Genomic DNA, 23,235 nt, shown 5'->3' with positions numbered 1-23,235 from the left:
CATTCTCGATCGAGTTAGGTTCTCAAGTTATTGATCGAAAATGCTTTTCCATATGCAGGCCCCTGTGACCCTGCCCTTTGATGGAGATACCACAGAAACTACAGGGGTCGTCTACTCTATAAGCCTTGCCATTCTATGAAGTTTGAAGGTTCTAAGTCAAATGGTTCTGCAATTACTGATCAGAAATGAAGTGTGACGGACGGACTGACGGACGGACGGACATGGCAAAAGCAATATGTCTCACCCAGTGTGTGGGGGTGGGGAGACATAATTACCTTCAATGTTCCTCAATTTTTTTCTTGTAATAAGGCATACGGTGACTACAACAAAGAGGACAGCTAAACAAGAGCCAATAATAATCCAAATATACGATTTATCACCAGTGGCAGAATTGTCCAAGTCTTTGTAACGTTTCTCATCTTTCTCTGAATTAGAAAACACAATGTGAGAAATAGTTAATGTTGAAGCCATATACCGAATTAACGTTTACATACAAAAATAGTCATAATTCACTTAAAAGGACTTGGACAGTCATTTAAATTTAACGGTACAAATGTACTAGGCTAGTCATTTCTATTTCAGTTAGTCTAGGTCAGTCTTTTTTTTTAATTTCACAAGACTAGGATAGTTTTATTCTATTTTGGCCAGATTTGTATTCTTCTAGATTAAGATTATGCTTAAGGATTGTTTTGAATGGATATGGAAAGCTATTAATTTTACTACAGATCAAGATATATTGGAAAGTAATAAAAAAGAAGATACCAAGAATGTTAACAGTCAGGGTCTTTTGGTCGCTTGTTTCTAAATAATGAGTTTGGCAAATAAACTTTCGTTGTTGGTTAAGATTTGCTTCAACAACAATGACGCAGTCTGTTTTCAATTGACACAGTTTCATAGTTATGTTTCCGTCATCTGTTTGCTCTACCCATGAAATGTTGGAGGCAGGAATGCTTTCTGCTAAGCATTTTATGTGTGTCTGTTCTCCGTGTAAAATTGTAACTTCTGAACCAGATATGTTGAATTCGATTGTAGGTGCATCTACAATTCACAAATTGAAATGGCAATTAATAATATTATTACATACTCGTTTCTATTCCCCGTTAAGTTACACTGCTACCGGAAACGTCAATATTTTTCCATACACTGACGCTTGAATTTCATATCGGGTGCGTGACGTAATTCAGTGCGTGTTGTTGCACTATTTTTTTTTTCTACATTGTATTTAGTTCAGTATTGTCAATCCTATTCAGGCTATTAAACAAAATTATGATAATTACATTATATTTATACGTGTAGATGCGTATGTAATAAAAAGGTTATTATCTTTGCATCGGGAAATATGCACTCGTTCTTCAGCGGAAGAATATTGCGTTCCTAAGGTCGCGCAATATTTCCACTGAAGAACTCGTGCATATTTCTCGAAGACATTTTCAAGTCCCGTCCCGAAAACACATGCACAAACTATCATTGTTTAAGTCAGATTTCGGTTATCTCGAAGTGAAACGCTCGATACCTTTGGTAACAGTTTAAATGAAACAAAAAGTAAAACAAAGGTCCGATGCATGTCTATATATCTATTTAGCGGTTGATGGAGTATGTAAATTGTTGGAATATTGTAATTATATTTTCTGGTCCTTTGGAATCTTGGAGTACGGTATATTTAATTTTACTGTAATATAAATCCGTCTAAACAGGTGCTACGGGGGCGTAACGATGTAGAACATTTGAATACCTATCATAAACAGACCCGATCAAACCGAATTTGAATTTTGCTTTGTGGCGTTCTATGCTTCCAAAGGATCTTCGTACAAATTTTATTGTAATTTCAGCTTCTATAAATTGTATTTAAGGACGGAAACACAACTTCCTTCCTTGTCTACTCGGGGCAAGAAGTCTACTGCGGACATTGTCCCTGAAACACGTTATCCAGATAATACTTTCCAAAACAAGGAGCGCTTAAAAGTGCCAGATAGAAGTGAGGACGGGATGGTAGGTTAAGGTAGCGCGGGGGTGGTAGTTTGAAGTGCGGCGTGGGTGGTAGGTGGTGGTGGCGGGTCACGGGGGATGCAACCTGCCAAACATGAACAAATTTTCCCTGAAAAGTTTCGAATAAACTTCTAAATACTATTATTCCTACAACATGGATCTTGAACAAAAAAATCGCTTTTCCTGTTATTGACTGTTGTATTTGAAAAACAACATAATGTCTTGAACAAAAATATGAGGGACTCAACTGATAGGTTAATGAAGAACCTCGACATTTACAGATTTGTACAAGTCAATATAAACGCCACAGTTTAATATAAACGATTGTCACATGGTAAGCCTGCATATTCTAGATATTTGATTTTTTGGTTACTACGAAAGGCCGAATAGACATTTCATATGTGAAATGACATTTTCATAAGCTATATCAACAAAACATATAATTCTCCGATATACACAAAATAAACAAGCATCCCACTTACGAGGCAGAACAATCGAGCGTGCGTCCTTCAAGTTGACATTAAAATTTTGACAGTCAGCTGTACATTCTATCTTTTCACCTTTGTCGTCTTTACTGACATTCAAATTTACTGCATATTCTGAATTCCAGGCGCCATGAGGTTGGCTCAAGTTATTGGTGTACCGTTCTGAAACAATGACTCCGTTTGGTGCACTTATGTTTACCCCACATGCTGGGTTTGAATTGTAGATGGTACAAACAGCGTATATTTCAAGTGGAAGTTTTTGCTCAACTTTGACCTCCAGTTTGATAGTTGAAGGTGGAACTGAAAAAGAAAGAAATTTGACTGACTGAAATCCAATATGTTTTAAGGTATATGAATTGATTTTCTAGCGATCTGGAATTGTTTATCCTTGTTTTAACAAACATGTGAAAATGTGACTCTTATTTCAAAATGTGCGTTTGATTTTGAATAATTAGTAGTATAACATCGTTTTTAACTTTTTTTCATGATACATGCTTGTTTTCTGCATCACTTGCAAAACAGTCATGGTGTGATTATTGTTCACAAAATTCTAATTCTAATTCGAACACATATTTATTAAATAATACCAATATTCTTTTCACAAGATCCGATTAACTTTCCTCGTAAACAAAGAAGACTGGAAATTGTGTTTTTTTTTTTATGCAAAAATTCACTATTTGAACAATTATTAGGACATAGGGTCAATGGTCGTAGAAGTGCGCTGGAAAAAAAAACAAACACAAAATAGCCAAGATCTGGGATATTTATGATAATCTTTCATAATGTGTTAGAATCGACATTATATAAATTTCAAACAGTGAGTGGCTTGCTCTTGAATTAAAGCAATGTTTGCCGTTTAAATGTGTATTAGTATATCAACCGGGCTGCGCTATCGTGATATAATTTCTGATCATGTGAACTTCAAACAATACCTTTATCAGTGATAAATATACTATTTGTGATATTCTATTTCTTTAGATTATTTAGACAATTCAATTTCGGTATTTTGTTTTAATGCTTATATGTTAGACGTATGATTTTACTAAAATAGACAAATTTATTAAAAAAGAAAAAGAAATCAAAATCCAAAACAGCAATATATTAACAAAATGATAAGAAATAAAGTAAGGTCAATTAAAACCACAACCTTTCAAAGAAACACTGACAAGTCGAAAATGAATCGAAATTATTTTATCGATACTTACACAAAAAATTGATCTCTTGCGGTGGGGAACAATCGCTGGTTATGTTGTACCATTCATTGAAACGACAACATGTAACGTTTTCACTATTCCAAGTTCGTTCGAATGTTGTCAGGGAAACAACACTCGTGTATAAAGAGGTGGTAGCATTGAAACTTTCTGTTTTTAGTGCAGACGTCACACCCTTACCGGAAATGTTTAAAGTTACATTCGGGGCAGGTCTTCCGCCATCCAGTATGCATGTAATAGTACCGATACTTCCTTCCTTGAGAGTCTGTGGTACCGTAAATGACTGGAATTTTGGTGATTCTGAGAGGACAATGTGAGAAAATATTCAAATAAATGATATTTGTGTGGTCATTATCAATGTATATCTAAAGAAAAGTACATTAATTACGTATAGAGTGACTTATAAGTAAATTACCTTATTTATTCACGTCAATTTAGATACATTCTTCAACTTGACTGTCATAGCAATTACGAGTTCACTAAAATTCAAAACGTTATTTGTTGCATTTTTCTATATTTAATGCGCAGTTCCGTCCATCTAAAGGAGGTAAGTAATGAGATTTTTAATTTACTTCGACGCGGACTGAGGACAGCGGACTGTGTACTTACAGTAGGGGTTTTCTCAAAATTTCTAATGGTTAGCAAGAAAGAAAACACCTATGTAGTAACTTTTGCCTTTATTGCAGAAATTAGTGCATTGTGATATAAGTTTCTGTTAATACAATACATACGTTTGAAAATACAAAATGTATGAGGACTGTAACCAGGCAACATTTGTTAACACACGCAAACGCAATTTTCAGGTGTCATATTCTATTATTGTTAAGTTCATGACATATTTTAAAGATAAATACATGTAGGATGCCTCTAGATTCAGGTATATACGCTGTCGCATTTTACCTGCATTTAGAATGTGCTTCAAATATCCGTATGCTTTAATATTTTCTTTTGATATTGAGACATTTCTGGCGTTACCTATCTTCCGCGCTACTCGAACGACACGACATGTAAAGTTTCGAACCCACGGTACTATGAAGATACTTCAACTTAAAGGAATTCATCACAATATTTTGTGCGCAACTCAATCGCGCAGCAAGCGGTAACAGCTGTAAGCAAATTTGACGATGCGCCGCCGAAGGTGCATTATTGTCCGATATGCAGCGCACTTGCGCAAAAATATCGTATTTACTGACAATATAGGTCGTGCATATTTTACCTGTAAAGGTGATGGTGCTTTATACGGTGGCACAGAGATGACATCATCCGCAACACTGTATTCAAATTGAGGCCACGATTTACTAAGCTGTGGCCACAATTTAATAAGTTGTGGCCACAATTTAGTAACTTGTGGCCACAAGTTACTAAGTTGAGGCCACGATTTACTAAGTTGTGGCCACAATTTGCTAAGTTGTGGCCACAATTTAAATACAGTGTTGCGGATGTCATCTTTGTGCCACCGTAGCTTTATGAGAGAAGTAGTCGTAGGAAGTTCGTGTTAAAAAATCATCTTGCTCGAATCGAATACATTCTTGACAGCCAAGTTAAACTATTTCGTTGAGTAATGATTCAGCCGACTCTTCCAGAAAATCTTGTAGATCTATATCCTTCAAGTTCAAATGTGACTTGAAAAAATGTCGTTATACTTTTAGTGCCCCATCCCGGATTTCACGTAGTAAGTCCACCAGTTATGGCCCTTGCAGTCAAAATGTACATAAAGCTCCTAACAATTTGTGTCGCATGTACCTCAAAAGGTATATGGCCTAGAATCATGAACCCATATAAAAATTAAATTCAGAATGCGAAGTTGTGCACCAGCGCTTTTCTTTGATGTTTCACTCAGTAACAACAGATTTATGTCCCTTGAACTAGTCAAATATATATGTAAATGGCATAAAAGCTTGTGTAGCACGTATCCTGAAAAGTATTTGACTTAGAGGCATGAAGCCTTAAAGGAGTATTCTTTAGTACGTGAGTAAGAAAATTATATGAAACTGTTTAAAACATTGTGCAATTTGTTGTGTAAGAAAAAAATGTTCATAAGTTTCGGGTGGGTTGGATAATGAAAAAAAAAAAAACTTTCTTGGGTGGAGTGAACATCTTTTTAGTTTTTCTTGAAAACGAGCACGGGTTGATATTATTTTTTTTTAATTAAGTATTTTTGTCCTAGTTCTAGCATACATAATACAAAAATTGGTAAAATACTGTCCGCTAGATTTTTCATTTCGTTAGAAAATACTTTTTTTCAGTTTCAGATACTTTCGATATCTGTCAAAAGTATTTTGTCTGTGTTAATATATCTGTATGTTGATATTTTATGCATAGTTATAGTGGTTTCATTAACTGTGATGCAGAAAACAGTAAAATCAGAGTGAATTTTAAAGTAAATAGCTGTTAGCACTTGTTTTATTATGACATGTATATATTGTTTCTTCAGACAACAATACCAATTTGGTGTTCTTAATTAACTTTGAATATTTAAAAAGAAGCACTGGTATCTATCATCTTTATATTTTTATTTTAACTTATGATACATCAATCAATAAATATGCATAAAATCTGTTCGCTAGAAATAATTGTGAGAAACATCTTTAATATGTTCTTGCATTAAAAAGTACAGCTTGAAACATGGATTTAAAGATAACAGCGGTTTCTATAAAAACATTTGGATTTTAATTTGTGTCCGTCCACAGGATTTCTTGGACTTGTTTTTCCTAGCATCAAGATATGAAAAAAACGCAGTACAAAGTATTATTGTGAAAAAAAAAACAACATTCTGAATAATATGAATGTTCGTTTAAGTTTTTGTTTTATAATATACATGTAATTACTGTGTTCTCGTAGACTTCTGTATGATAAAAATGAATTGTCCCATTAATTGCTATAATTGTAGAATATTCCATAAAATAAAAGTTTTAATGAAATACTTCTACTTGAATGATTTAGTTCAACACTTTGTCTAATCATACGGGAAGTTCTCATAAAAATATCTTTCATCCCCGTTGAAACGAGATCCGATACATTAACATAATATAGCGAAAACATCCTGACTTAGTTATGTATCAGCATGTTTTAAAATAAAAAATGAATAGCCACTTCATATTTTCATAATCTGATATCAGATTTTGAAAAATGATCAAGACAGGCTCGATCTTGATGACTGAGGTCACACCAAGATTGAATTCCTTGACTTCTGTTTTCAAAACATTTTGAGTCTCAGCTGAGTTTGATAATGAAATTTTGTCATTGATATCAAAATTGCTCATTAAAAATTAAAGTTTTAAATTCATGACTATTTTCAAGTGACTATTCAGTATTGAGTGTCAGTCTCAACTAAGTTTAATCTTTAAGTTCCATTTAAACAAGCTGCCAAAATTTCAATCTAAAACCCAGGTGAAACCGAAATTTGGTTTGTGAACATGGGACCTGGGAAGCGTCCAAGGTCAAAATTCAGATCATATTCCAAAAACGTTTTATGGCCTGTACATGCAAAGAACGAAATTATTTTTGACACCATTAGAGCAATTCTGTGTGGTTATTTAATACAACCAGCTTAGTAGTCGAGACTATCATTTTATCATTATTGGCAAAGCCTTTTTAGTCGAGTACCTTTTCGAACACTATGGTATGTGTAGATACTCGGCTTCAGGGAATTTGAACAAAGATTTAAACTCATGAAAACTCAAGGTCTATATTGGTTTAAAAATTCATAATGTAGCCATCATGTATATCATGATATGGTGACCGGGAAACTTGAATGAATTCAGTACCGTATAAAACTGAATTTGTAGGGTTTAAAATGGTTAAGAATGTATAATACCACGTGCGACATTTTTTACCGCGGTTCATTAAAATGTCACGCATCGTATCGTGCATATTCAAAATTGTGCGTCGTACAATAACATGTCAGCGTCGCGAGTGCAATAATACGAAACTCTATGTTTCCATTCATTACAGGCATTCTTTGATACAAAATATTCAACTAATAACTTGTAACATATGTTGTTGTGATCTCCTACTCATAGGGGTCGCCCGATCTAATATAGGTGAACCTCAAAAGTGCGGCGTAGGGAAAGAGTGTCTGTCTCCTCACCAGGAGGTCATTTGCTTCAAATCCTGGATTATAGGGCATGTTGATCCTTGAATCAACAGCCGTTTTCACTGCTAGCGAATACTGGCTAGAACCTCACGACATTGACAGCAAGCGTATAAAAGTGGTTGCAGCACTCCAAATAAAAAAGAACAAGTTTGCGATACAGATCCTCTAGCTTCTTGTTCATAAATGCGGCAGTCGGAAGATTTGAATAGATACATTAATCAAAAACCGATATAAAAGGTAACAGCATATTTTAAAACAAAATGCTCCCACGCTGTTTAGAATGCTTGTAAGACTAAATATATTGGTAATTCATATACAATAAAATGGATATTAATAAATCTTATAACTGTCTTTTCTCAGATATTTTAAATGGAAACAGTATTATGGCATTAGAACCGGATGCTAAATATGGCACTGTTTAGTTATGCATAACTTCCTTTCAGTTTGAGAAAACCCTATAGTAAGTCCGCTGTCCATGGTCCGCAGTACGCGTCATGTAAGCTGAAAATATTTAAAATAACAGAATGATAAACAAACTGTGAACGCTGTGTTTAAAACTTAAATACCTTATACGCAAATGCAAATGCGATTAATACATTTTTGATTTTAAGTTTACACGAACTTTTAGAATGAAATAAATAAGAGTTTCACTTACTGATAACATACACATGTGCAGTGATGATTAAAGGTGAGGTTAATGCATCGTTCATAACTGTGCATGTCATAATTGCCATATGATGTTTGTTGCGAAGTGTAAAGAAAGCCAGGTAACCCGCTGTGTCATTATAGCGTGCTGAGCTTAGCGATTTATTCCCTATCGACATGGTGACTTTAATTGGCTGTGTACCACCACTTGTCTTGCAGAGTACACTGAACTGATCACCATCCTCACCAACAATACACTCCTTACAGTCGCCTATGTCCTTTAAACCTTCAAATGCTGGTGCTCTTGGTGCAACTACAATTTATGTTCAAATTAAAATTCGGTTGCACTTAGAGACTATATTTTGTGAAAGTATTTGAAAACGACCAAATGGATAATTTTGACTAAATGCATAATATTAGCAAATGTCATTAAAAAAGACACACAATGAATTTTAGGCGATGGACCCGTAACGACAATAACTAGGCTTTTTCCGTACATAATCTCCGTATGAAATTTCGGCATCCTTCTGTTGTTTATGAAAAAAATACAGTTAGGACCGAAGAATGCCGAAATTTAAAACGGAGGATATGTAATTGCGCGGAAATAGCATATTTTCATTATGGGTCCACCACCTTAAGCTTTAACTTTTATTTCGGATAATAACTTCAGAAGGTCTTCAGAATTTTGATTGTAAGAACAATATTACCTGGTATTATCACATCGACAAAATTGGAGTAGTTCAATCTTTCGCCGCAGTAAACTCCATATCCGTCATTCATTCTTTCATTGAACATGTTTATAGTCAACACATATTTTTCATTCGGTCCCATTTCTTCCTCATACGCATCTTCCGTCAAACTTATTGTAAGAGGGTGATTCTGTGTAGAACGCTTCCACTCTCGTACAAAGTGTTTTTGATTTTGCATAACATGTTTCGATGGATAATATTCTAGTTCTACGTTCTCGCCTTCTCTCACCTTTGTTGTTCTTAGGTAAACAAATCCACACGAATACGTTATATCTGAGGGGGAAAGGAAATGAAACATTTACAATTTATTTAATATTTAACTGCCCTATAGGAGGAAAGCACAATAATATGTGATTAATTTTCAAATGTTTTAAATCTTTTGCCGAGAGAACTTGGTTTGGTATCTGGCTAGCATTTACCTTTATCTCGCTTTCTACAAATTTCTTGCATTTCTATTGGTCAATACACGTCACGTGGAGACAGGAATATTGATCAAAACAAAATGGCTGCCGCATCGCTGACGTAATCGAGTCTAGTCGGATTATTTAGTTCAAGCTATAGATATCGTTTCCGAGAGTACATTCAGTGTTTTCTTGCCGTTTTTATTTTTCTACTTAGTTTAAGCTCATGAAGTTAGCGTAAGAAGCGGAAATAGAAGAACGTATTTGTTACTCAGCAGTTTGTTAATTTGTAGGATCATTTAATCTACGTGCAAGCTAAAGGATTTAACAGGAAACGGGATGAAAGCCGAAATTTCAAGACATTTCTGACATCGTGAAACCTAATGAATTTCGAAGGATAGAACAATAGAATGCACTTTAGCGGTTCCCCTGTACGAAATTTTACAGTTGTAAAAGACCTGTATTTTGTTCAAAATTACAGTCATGATTATTTCAAATTAGTACCTGTAGATTTTATATAACATCATTGATATTAACAGCTGTAGATTTCAGTTTACAGCTGTACAACGACTGTAAAACAGGTTGAGTTATGCAAATGAGAAACAGCTGTAAAAAAAACTTACAGCTGAAAAACTGAAAAACAAGTTACAACTGTAAATATGCATAAAAGTCACAGCTGTAAAAATAATACAGGTGTTGAAAAAAAAAACGAATATTATTGTAAGGGACGAAAATAGAGGTACAGAAAGTTTTTGAATAAAAAGTAATTCTCTAGAAAGGGTAGCAATCGCTACACGAATGACAAAATTAATGATCTAACAGGGAAAGAACAATATAAAATATGTAAATAGTATAGCAATTGCAGAATTAAAGGAAAACAAAGTAGAAAATATGCTTCATATCTTGTTTCTAAAACTTTCTTTGTCATGAAAACATATGACAATCTCGTAAATATTTCTTTCAAACTTATAAGTTTCAAATAAAGTGTAAAATGTTAATGTATGTGCTTACGCATGTCCTTTTACAACTGTAATATAAAGTGTAACTTCCGAAAACCGAACGACCTCCGGACCAGCCTAAAAGTTCGGTTTTTTGAAGTTTCCGGAATTCAGAAGTTTGAGAGTTTGTGGGCAAAGTGGACGTGGTGCACAAGAGTTATGTTTTCTTACACGTAGGATGAAAGAGATTTTTATCCTTTTTAATTTTACAATTTCATATTAATTAATTAATTAACATTAAGGATAATAAATACATAAATAATAAATATAAAAAGAAACCACAGAACTTTAATAATAGCATTTACGCAAACATTTTCCACTAACATTTTACCATCTTTGGAGTCCCGAGTTCGTCAACATTAAATTTTAATTAATGTTGATAATGCATAGTTTAATCGATGTAACTAATCATTTAAAACATCTATCTTTCTTTCGTTCAAACATTAAGAAAGGTTTTAACACATAAGATATTTAATTCATCACGTTTTCATAAATTGAATACAAATGAAAATAATTGCTAATTACTTCCTTACTTTTGCATCAAATGATCATTGTGATTATATAGCGTGTCAAAATAAACGCTCACCGCTAATAAATAAACAAAAGAACATGTTGACAGCGTTTCTGGATTATCAGGTGACACTTTTAATTCAGCAAATATTTTGCAGTTCGGTTTTCAGAAGTCAATTTTAGTGCTAAAATATAAACGGTGCTTCAAAAATCGTCCGGTTTTCAGAATTCGGAAGTTCCGGTTTTCAGAGGTTAAAAATGTATTGAAATAAGAACAGAAAAAAACGGGACCTTGAATTTCGTGCGGTTTTCAAAGGTTTCCGGTTTTCAGAAGGTCCGGTTTCGGAAGTTACATTATTAAACATTTTCATTAAAGATGGCTGACATGTTTCCTTCCAAAAACGTTACAGCTGTAATTTGGAGACCTGACCATTTTACAGCTGTAATTTTCAACTGTAATTATTTTTTCAGCTGGTTATTTAGACTTGCATGTTTTAAGCCTGTAAATTTCAACTGTATTCCTGATAATTTTCAATTTACAGGTCTTTTACAGCTGTAATTTCAAAACAAAGGTCTTTAACAGTCTTTTAGCTGTAAAACGGGTTCTATTTTCGTACAAGTTGGAAGTTAACGATGCGCATGCGCAGCAAGTTAGGGAGTGTTGGGCAAAGACGGGGTGTGGGGGCAGCAACCCCCAAACATGTTCATCAAGAAATAAAGTTATCCCAGTATAGACTGTTTGAGATTAAAATTCAGAGGAATCACGAGAAAATGTCACATAAGACGGGTTGTATAATAACTTTAAAAGTATATGCAAGGTAGACTAGCAACTTTTATCCACCAAAAACGTTTAGAAAATTTCAATGTTGTTTGATATAGTGAAATACTATTAAATAATCCAACCCTGTTATGAATTTAATTCCGAGGGTACCGAATTATTTATTCACCGAGAGTTACCGAGGTTGGTCGAGTAAATATAACTTTCTCGTATTTTCACCTGGTGCTGGAAAAACTTTTCTTAAACTCCGGAGTGTAGGATTGCCCTTTGGCTGAATGCACAAATGTAAGCTCTTAAATTGTTACATTTGTTTAAAAGTTAAGGTTCAGTGGCATATTTGGGAAGCGTAGCCTTCCATAAGTCGCAAAACTACGTATACTGACATTGCTAAAATTTTAGTTACAAATGCGGTTACTACCTTTCTCCATACATGCGCTATAAAAGTAGTTCAGTACTTCTATGAAATTTAAGGGTCTGAGAGTAAACAGATTGATACCATTTATTAGCATATGCAATAAATGTTAACACTTTTGATTTGTAAATAAAAATATGACAGGGATTATAAGTTCTTGTAAAGAACATTGTCTACGCGTTGTACTACTTTACGAGGTAAATATTTATCACTTGACCAAGACCAAGAAGGCATGGTTCCGGTTCAGCGCTACCTTTCCCTAGCATGCGTCGTAAAAGTAGTTTAATACTTACAAGGAATTGAATGATATGACAGTAAACAGATCGATGCAATTTATTATGGATATGCAATAAATCTGAGCACTAATTAATTTTTAATAAAAAATATGGTTTTGATCGGATACATTTGTAGATTTATAAATGTATTGATTTTTCACTGAACAACTTTAATTACGCGGTAAATATTTGTCATGTGACCAAGGCGAATGACACACGGAAAACTATATTAAGCCGCTAAAAATATATGTCGTCGGTAGCACCAATATTTATAACGTGAAAATCACGGATATAGATTTCTTATGAAGTATTTGCAAAAAAAATAGTAGTCATTCATAATTAAAAACCCCATTAAGGCCCTTTTCTTATTAGGAACCGGCGACTATATTTGATATGCTTTAGGATTCTGCCGCTGGTATAGAGAAGTTATTAAAATATGACAATGAAAAAATGATATTGTAAATAAAAGAAATATAAGGCAGTTAATGAAATGCTTACATAAAGGAACTGAATAATAAGATTTTAATAATTTCAAAAGATAGCATTTTTAGGAAAATAGGAAAAAATGTATAAAGAACTTATCCCTATCCTATTCTGTGGTAAATAATTAACTGCTATTTAAAGCTTTCCACCGAGCACTGATTGGCTGAGACTGTCTACGTCACGCTGCGAGTATTTAGAATATACTACTGCAGGAGAAAGATAAATCTACATGAGCGCATATAAGACAAGGGAAGTAACACAGTCTAAGGCCCATATTTTCTGACTGTCTCTTGTCTGTAATAGCAGTCTATAAATTTCGTGATTTGTTTTTACTTTATTGTCAAACTATGGGCCTTTCATTAGAAGATATATAATATAATTTGTCGAAATGTTTGGGTTACGAGAAATCTTTAGCATTCATTGTTTGAAAATGTGAAAACTATGTCCGTTCTGATTCGTGAGGATGCTGGAGCGTGGGTCTCAGAACGAGGCTTAGCTTGTGTGTTAATATGTAAACAAGAAAAATATAAAGATGGTAAGAGGGTTTTGGGGTAACTTTCATCAAGGATGCGACGTGGTTTTTTCAGCCTTTCAACGGCATGCAATGCACCGCAATAGCAGTTATAGCTTTATTGTTAGAGATTAATTGAATGAATATGCATCATCTAAAAATAGACTCCCGCCCAAAACCATCGTCTGCTATTATTCTTCTTGGTTGCAATTCTTTGCTTTCGAAGGATCTTTTACAGATTTTATTTCATATCAACCATAGATTAATTTGACGTTAAGTATTACCATCAATATATACTGTAATTATAAAGTAAATCGAGATTTTTTCGCTTGTCTGTCAATGCTACTTGCACGCTACGCACCGTCATTTCAATTACTTCTCTTGTTTTTATCCAGAATTGTCATTTATCAGATGTTCGACATGGTAACCGAGACGAACGACGGACGAACGTTCTACCGGGGAGCCATGGTAGAGCTCTGGTATGCGAGAATGCAAGAATTATATAATGGATTTTTTTTCTCACTTTTATTAAGCTATAAAATGTTCCGAACTTAATTTAATGCCTCTTGATAATTTGTTTTGTAAGATTAAGGCTATGAACTTTTTGTATGCATTTTTTTCAAACCCGCTAGAGTGTTGGTTGCCTACTTATATATAACAGGCCCGGATCCAGAAATTTTTGACTGGGGGGTAGAGGTGGGGGGCACCAGTCTAGAACGAAGATGCCAACGCCGAAGCGCATGTCGAGGTATTGGACGGGGGTGCTTTTGCCCATGTTGGGGGCGGGTGTGAGGGGGGTTTCAGGGGCGTCTCATCCTGGATTTTTTTTCAAATACTCAAATACAGTTATGAAAGAAATGGATGGTGTCCTCTGGGCAATTTATTGGTGAGTGTACTCACAGGCGTAAAATGGTGGCCTCTGGTGCATTTTTAGGTCTAAATTTTGAGGAAATGGAACGGTTACTCCCTCTTAATGTGGGGGAGGGGTGGGTCAGGGGGCTGTTCCCCTTAAAAATTTTGAAATACAGGCATGAAATGGTGGCCTCTGGTGCGTTTCTGGGTCTAAATTTTGAGAAAAATTATTCCTTTGCCAAAAAAGTAGAGTGCATCTTTGATGAGTATAGGTCACTTCTCAGCCAAATGGGGGGGGGGGGGGGGGGGGGGGGGGGGGAGGGGGAGGCACTGGTCCCTTCTGCCCGGCCCTGGATCCGGGCCTATATAAGCCATCGTTCTTCAAACTTGATTATTAAGGCCCAGACGGCCATATATTCCGAAATTTTGATAGTATGATAATCTTTATTATTTATTGCCCGTTGATAATATTTAGGTAGAATCGCTTATCAAAAGGTGAGTGATTATTATTATAAATTAAATAAATGTTAGTGTCAAATTACTTTAAATACTTTTAAAAAAGATAAGAATGCACATAAACTAACAAAACACTTTTTTCATAGTTGTTTTATTTAACACCTGTAACAGGACCCTTTAAAAGAATATTTAATATGCGCTAGTAGGTACCTTTTGGTAAGCTAAATCTTGTTAGCCTTTTTTTTTTCAATCCAATCTTGAAAATATTAGCCGGCAGCTTTTCGGCGACTTGATGCTTGCATATTACTCATATGATGCTAGTTTTGCCAACCCTCTTGTTCGCACACATTCCTTTTAAGTGAATCAGTTGGATTGCTTGACATGAGAAGATATTGGGCCTTCAACATACTGAATTTCTAAGTTTTAAAAATGTGTTACACAATCTTGTAAGATCTTTAAAAAATTGTTACACAGGTTTGTAAGATTTTTAAAAAATTGTTACACACTTTAGAAAATAAATATTTTTTTCTATTTGTTCTCTTGGTTTTATGCATTGACATCTCACTTTGGAAGATCCTGCCATGATTGTCTGTCGAACCTGCTTTCAGTCTAGTCCTTTTGATTTTCTTAAAACCTTGCCAGGACATAAACAGCCGCTATTGATTTTAGTGTCGAGGTCAAAGCGACCTTTCAAGCCTTCGTCTGCTTTTACTGATGATCAGACTTCATACATACAGACATTGGTTCCCTAGAGTCAAGTCAAAGATTATGATTTGAGTAACCTTTACTGACTTTGGTCTGGATGTGGGCTACTTTTGTGGTTCAATGTGTTCAAAAAACTGGAAGCATTTAGTGAAATATTGCAAAATGATGGAATCTTTTCTCGCCTGGCTTCTCGATTAAAATGCATACCGGTTCTCTCAGGGCTTTGATTTGTTAAGTGTCTGTCCATTACTCGACTAAAGTTAGTGTACTGGAAACATGAGCCTAATTATTATATATACTTTATGCGACCTGGAACGACAACCAAATATCACATTAGGACCTCCAATGAGTTTTCAGCTCATCTATTTCATGTTTTCAAAGATATCTGTGGTGGACTCTCGAAACCCCTCACCTTTAAAGAAGAAAACCCTTTTATGCCGGAAATATTTATCTGAGAACCGTAAAACACTCACAGAATTCACTATTTTTCTTTATATGGGATGTTTTAGAAATATCTAGGTGGAGGACCCACGTGCCATTCTCATATTTATATTTCGTTTTACATAATTCAGCATTTTCATGCTTTAAAGGATTTCGGTTGACTATCCCTCATACAACACTTGCACATTAAAACAACAAAACAATACAATGTAATTGCATAGTAAGCGTCACTTGAGGACCCTTTCACACGCTCATTAAAACTATATCTCGGGAGGGCAACTCTGAACCCCCTCCCCCACCATTTTTGTAGGATACATTTCCGCCTTTTTTCTCTCTCATGTTCATAATGTAAAAAAAAAACTACCAAAATACGTTCCATTCCATGATCCTCAGCACATCGTATGTACCATTGCAACGCATTATATCGCTACCAAAACTCGAACGACTTTTGGTTGTGACTACCAAAATGCGTTGCTGCCATTTTGAGGTGTAACATAGAATGGGAGTAAATGATAGTCGGCAGGATAAAATCGTTACACTGCTCGTTGTAGAGAGCGCAGCTGGGTTTCCTCGACAGCGTATATCCCGTATCCTGTCACCAACGAGCAGTGTAACTAATAATACCGGGAGCACGTACATGTCTAAATAGCTAAACGATAGTTCCCATACATCACATCAAAATGTTCGAGACTAGTGTAGGATGTGTCTTTAGGTTTTATATGATACACTTATTGACCGGCAAGCCCAAATTTATTTTATTTATTTATTTTCAAAATTTGACTTATTAGCATAGTAAATACGTGTTGCATTAAAGACCGATCTTATAGCACAAGCTATGGTACAGCCAGTTATATATAGAGTTAAGTAATAGTTATATTTATTTTCACGAAACTGGTTCATAGATGTGATATAATTATATACATGAAACATTACAAAATTGACACTAATCAAAGACCTTGACCTTACAATAACTTTGGATTTCTTGTTTCAACATATACATGTTTAAGAATCCACATAAATCTAAGCGGTCTTTAAATCTTACATCAGTCTTAAATACTTAACATAAACGTCCTTAAATTAGCGACTGGTCAGTAACGCAAAAACACATTTGATTCTAAATAAATATTGAAATTATATTATGGAAGGATGTATATATTATATTTACCTTGAAGCTGAAGTTTTGGAGTCTCCATTAAACAGCTTACGCTATTGTTCTTATAATCAACCCGGTAAAATGCTTCGTCATAGCCTCTGACAGTGTCAGTTAAAATCAAGTAATATGTCCCATCTTGGAAATACTGCTGTGTAAACGTGTAGTGAATCCTACGCCATTGATTTCCTTCTTTTGACCGTTCCCATTTCAAGTCTGCCTCTGAGGTTGTTTCCGGGGTAAATGTAAAAGTTACATTTCTTCCCAATATAGTCGGCTGTTCTATTTCCAGACTTCCGCATTGGTTCACGTCGACAGTGACTATTAAATTATACAAATATAGGTTATAATTACAATTTCATGTCAAAAATAGCAAAAGACACAATGCAGGTGAGGGTCTCGATGCATGTTGAGTTGTGTAGAATCCGATATGATTTCTATATTACTTTAAAATTCCTAAACTTGCACATGCATGTATGCTACATGTAACTGGTTTAAAAAACCTACAATTACAACAGTACCTTAGACACACAGCGCATTATTTACAACCATTTAAACTTTGTATGACCCTCAAATGTAAAACGTGAAATAATTTAACAATATTTGTAACATGAAACCTATATATAGTTAAAATGGCGCATGTCACGTACGTCATCAAAAAGCGTCACAAAAGTAAAAAAAACATTGTTTAGGTCACAAAAGTGAAAAATGCATTTCTTCAAATGTGAAAATAATTTTATACTTTTTCGCATTCACATTGAATATTTTATCTAGACCAAAATACTGCATTTACTGAAAACAATAGACGACTTGGCCGACCTTAGTTTAACAATTTTCTTGGAGTGGGAGGGGATATAGTAATAGTACGTTCCTTTAACACATGTTAAGAAAGTGTCAGACGGCAATACCACGGGTTTAGAGTGCCTGAACCGAAATTATAAGTTTTTAACTTATCTATCTTCCATCTTTACTTTAATCAGAGCATTTCATTCCTCGGGAGTAAGTAAGTAGGAATAATTTTAATTAGTTGCATGCAGAGTGCAACACATCACAGTTGAACCACTCTAATAAACAAGAATTAACAGTTTTGGTGCAAGATTTCTGTCAAACAACTACTAAAATCGGCAAATATATTCAGAGCCAGCCTCGTTTTTTGACACAATAAGTTGTCTTACTTAAAACAGGTAGAAGGCCACGGGCTAATCCTTGAATTGGATACTCTTACAGCTGAAAACTAGCAAACATTACCAGAAATGGTTATAAGACCCCTACTGGTTGAAAACTAGTTCCGGGGACTATAGGACTGAGCTTTTCCGTCCGTCCGTGATTCCGTTCGCCGTTCTCAATTTCATGTTCGATCCATAACTACGTCAGTTATAAAGGGTTCTTAATATTAATTAGCACATGTGCTCCCCATGATGAGACAACGTGCCATGCGCAAAACCCCTAGCTCATAGGTCAAGGTAACAATTGTAGGTCAAAAGTCAATAGGGCTTTTTTCCTGTCCAGTCAATAACTCTGTCATCCATGAAGGCATTTTGATATTACTTGGCACAAATGTTTTCCATAATAAGACAAATGTTTTACGCAACACTTTAACCCTAACTTAAAGGTCAAGGTCACTGTTATAGGTCAAAAGTCAATAGAAGTTTTATTCCTTTCTGATCTATAACTCTTTCATCAATTATAAAGGGAGTTTAATATTACTTGACACAAATGTTCGCTATAATGAGATAATGTGTCATGTACCATACCCAAGCCCCCATTATAAAAAATGTTGGTTTATTTAATTTAGATTTACTTCCCTTTAATATAAATATGTTTTACATTTTTCTCATATTTTCCCACCAATTTCAAAATGAAATTGAAATTAACTACTTTTTTATATTAGTAGATGTTATGAAACAATCATCAACTTTAGATTTTTGTATATGCAAACTTTTATCCAACTGGTTTGTTATAACATATTGTATATTTATAGTACAACGTTGTTGTTACATAATTGACACATGTCCGTTCATTATGTTATATTGCAGTAGAGAAAATTTGGTGGCTTCTCGAATGAGACTTTGTATTGCATGTCAATATTTCAATCCCTATTTTTTTCAAATAATTGTTTTAATGTATGGAAAGCTAAATGACCTAGCTCCGCTTTACGTCAGAAATACATTTACTTTCAGTTCAGACATTCAAATCAGAAGTTTTATATTCTAATTTACATCTTTGCTCCCTGAAGCCTATAAATACTGAATTATTCTTAAAAGTCCTTTGTCTGTTCTGGCACTACCTTTTGCATTACATTAAAACTGCATCTTTAAAACGGACAGGAGTGAAAAGATGTCTTGCAACTACCTTAGTCGTGACCTTAAAAGGCTCTTGGTGATCCGACTTAAGACAAGTTGTTGAGTACAAATTAGTGTACTTATACCTTTGATAGACTCTATATATATATGTTTACCTTAATCACTCTGGTATTTTGTCACTAATGTTAGAATCTTTCTCAGTGGAAAGTAATTTTATTTGCATCGTCTTGTTTAACTTGTTGAAAATAGGGTAAGTGCAAGGCTTGGATGCCCCAAACGCGTTATACATTCCAGTTTCATAGATATATTTCTGTGATGGTAATAATGCATGATTTGCATGAAAATAATAAGAAATTTGAGTACATATATTAATTTAACATTAACATATTATCCAATAACATTAATAATTATAACATTTCCAGGAGTGCTTTGTTTACGAAACTATCTTTTCTTTATCCAAATTCAACATATTATATTCACTACAATATTTACTCTACAAATTTCAGCGATTATTAGGGTATGTCACTATGCCCGTTTTGAAAATATTAAATAGGTATACAAATAAAACAAAAGTCCTGATCAATCTATAAATTAAATTTCACGTCAAATTGATTCAATTTTCTAAAACTTTCTCTTCAGTACATAGAATATTACACAATTGATACAAATGAACTGCGAAATTAGCTTGTAATTATTATTAGTATTATTTGTATTTCTGAGAAAAATGTTTGATTTACTTAAAAGTGTATCAAAGCATTTTTTATCACATTTTTAAATTATTTTCTTTTACTTTTTCACTATAGCTTATATCCTGTACAGCAGAAAGAAAGCATAAAGGTATGGGAATCTGAGACATTTAGATTAATTACACAGATTGAGACTCAGATTTGGACTCATTTTTACAAAAGAAATAATTCATTTCTAGGTCAGATAATTTATTAATTTTTTTGTTTTTGTTTTGTTTATCTCAAACAGCCTTAATTGTTAAATATACATATAACAATAGTACAAAAACGCTATCATTACAACATGCGATCATCTCAGTAACAACCATATACTGCAATGCCTTTACTTTCCGTCTACGAACTTGTAAACAGGCATCTCTGTTTCTATCGCATTAATCGTTCCTTTCACCAGAAACCAGCCTTTTTACTTTTAACCAACTGAAAACAATTTCACTCATTGTTTTGATTAATGCGAAGTGTCCGATACCGTTCGCAGCTATTCAGCTTTATATCTCACACCAAAACATAATTAGTAAGTAATAGACCGGCAGCTGTGCTAAAGGTTTGTACAGTAACAACTCCCGGAAATGCCCTTTAGAGGCCAAGACCTGGGTATCTTTACTTTCTAACAATATAGCAGTATGAACAGTACTTGGTGTATATAGTGTATATATATTAGCCATTTTCTGTTTCTCTAGTATATAAGTATTAAAAGTAGTCAAAACTACAAAAACTTTTTAATAACAAGTCACTTTATTTTTAACCAACGTTTCGGCTACATTACCCTTCTTCAGGGTTCAAAATAAACATAACAAAGGAAGTGACGGAAACGTTTCTCTAGTGTGATTTTCTTATTTTCTTTGTTTTCCAAACCTCAAATAGATTCAATGAATAAAAATAGCTAAAACGTCAAGCAGATTAAGTTGAGAAAATAGAATTACTCAGTCAGGACCTTTAAGCCCCCACACTAAGCACAATAGGGAGAGCGAATCGCGGTGTCGTGAGTTCGAGCCTCCTGCAAGGCGAATGAACTTCGTGACGAGTTGATAATAGACCTTGTGTCTGAAATAACTCTTCTTCTACCTCTGATTCATATAGAGAAATTGGCAGTTACGTGCAGTGAAACTTGTTTGTACTGGTACAGAATCCAGGAACGCTGGTAAGGTGGTAACTGCCCGCCGTTACATGACTGAACCACTGTTAAACCAAAAACAAACGAACAAACAAACTCGCGGGGTCTTCAAAATCCCGCCCGTCATTTTGCAATATAGCCGTTTTAAGACTACATCATTAGAATGTTTTCATGAAGGCATGTGGGAAAAAAGTAGGTCACTTTTTGTGGTGGGTTTTCAATGTAAATCTGTTTTTCACCATACTATATAAGGCAACTAGCGAAATTCAAAAAGAAGGATTATAATAAAAAAAATTAACAATCCATGTCAAAAGTGCTAATTTGTACAGACTGTAGCTTTGAAAGAACCAAAAAAAAATTTTGCAAAATTCAGCAAACATCGAACGATGATGTGTACTACTGTATTCTACCATCAAATTTAAATGTCAAAATCGGTTTTACATTGGTTGTAATACGTTTTTATTATAACGTATATGACCAGCGTCATTTTTACATTTAGAACAACTACGTCCGTTTCCCTTTTGTGGCATGTTTTAACAAATTTTACACAAATGTTTCACACTTATAACCTTTTTCACATTTTTGTGACCATTTTTACAATTTGGGGTTCTACAATCCTTCGTTGTATTTGCGCGTGGCCAGAACAGTGTCTGACATTCAGTTGGTAACTGTTGGTTCTTTACAGATATTCATTTACACCCACCCTTCTCCCCTTTTCATTTAACGTAGTCTAACATTTATATAAAAAAAAACAAGGAAGAATATCCAACAGGGAAAGCCACGTTCATAAAACGCAGCCTCCCCAAAGACACACACGAACAACTCTTGCACACCATACACAAACATGAACACAAAGGACAAAACAAACAAATACAGGAACACAGTGGGGCACCGCCTTGGAACACCTTCAGAAAATGACCCAAAGTAAAAATTTCTTTTCTGACATTTAGGCCAGTCACTCAAAATCCTTTCCATTATGTCTTCTTTGCGATCATTGCAAAACAATCCCATGTAGTTAACTTTAAACAATTTCAAAGTCAAAAGATCATTTAAATTTAAGATATAAGGTTCATTCAGAAAATATATATGTCAAAAGATTTCTATCAGCTACATAATATTGTATCACGACATGCTTGGAAGATTCTTGTCAAGGTAATGATCACGTTACTGTTCAGGTTAAAAGGGAGCTACACTTTGTAGGGACACCACATATTAAAAAGGACAGACGAATCATATTATGTATTTACCACATTTTTCAATGTCGCATCTTTCATAGTTTTCATCTGATGACACATAGCACCAGAGAAAACCATGTCTACCAGGATCACGACAGTAATTTTCGTCTTCAGACGTCGTAGCTTCCATGTACCTCTCAGAGTCACTGTATTTATGATCAAAAGAATTCCATCTTATACATGTCTGACCATCCTCTGTCGTATTCTGATGACCTTTATACTCATAAGTCGTAGTCCTGTAACAGTCTAAGGTCAATGCTGAAATGTTCAACAAAAAGTACTCATATGCATACAAAATATAACAGTTTATTTGAAGGTAATTGAGACCGTAAATCTACGTAAATGTATTTTTTCGCTCCACATGTCATTAGTGACGTCACAAACCTGAAATGAAATTTTCAGGTTTATATTGAATACATTGATGTATGATTAATTTCAACTAAATGGAGTTGAAAAATAAATAGAGATTTATTCAACTTCCATCAATTTGATACGATCAAAATGTACAGTTGTAATTTTGGATTTACTTATCATGGTGTTCCATTTGGTTCAAAGTTTGCTTTGTGCGCGCATTTCAAAATATACGTGCACATATAAAATATGCGTACATGCGAAATTTTGTACGTGCACGCGTGAATTTGTAGCTTATGTGGAAGTGTGTTTGCATATATACGTGCACTTTTAATCACACATGCA

General features: G+C 34.4%; 1 protein-coding gene across 1 annotated transcript in view; it reads right to left on the bottom strand.

Moving 5' to 3' along the window:
- Window positions 1–225: 225 nt before the first annotated feature.
- Window positions 226–23,235, bottom strand: part of LOC123559672 (uncharacterized) — a 69,685-nt gene continuing 46,675 nt past the window's right edge. The window contains exons 2-6 of the mRNA XM_053552490.1: window positions 8,434–8,736; window positions 3,677–3,982; window positions 2,469–2,771; window positions 763–1,038; window positions 226–425 (exon numbers count right to left, since the gene is read on the bottom strand). Of these exons, the coding sequence (XP_053408465.1) occupies window positions 241–425; window positions 763–1,038; window positions 2,469–2,771; window positions 3,677–3,982; window positions 8,434–8,736 (1,373 nt within the window). The 3' untranslated portion in view covers window positions 226–240. The remainder of the gene's footprint in view (window positions 426–762; window positions 1,039–2,468; window positions 2,772–3,676; window positions 3,983–8,433; window positions 8,737–23,235) is intronic.

The sequence above is a fragment of the Mercenaria mercenaria genome, chromosome 10 (assembly GCF_021730395.1).
Source record: "Mercenaria mercenaria strain notata chromosome 10, MADL_Memer_1, whole genome shotgun sequence".
Classification (NCBI taxonomy): Eukaryota; Metazoa; Mollusca; class Bivalvia; order Venerida; family Veneridae; genus Mercenaria; species Mercenaria mercenaria.
Note: the sequence above shows the minus strand (reverse complement) of the source record. Positions and strands in the feature narration are given on the sequence as shown.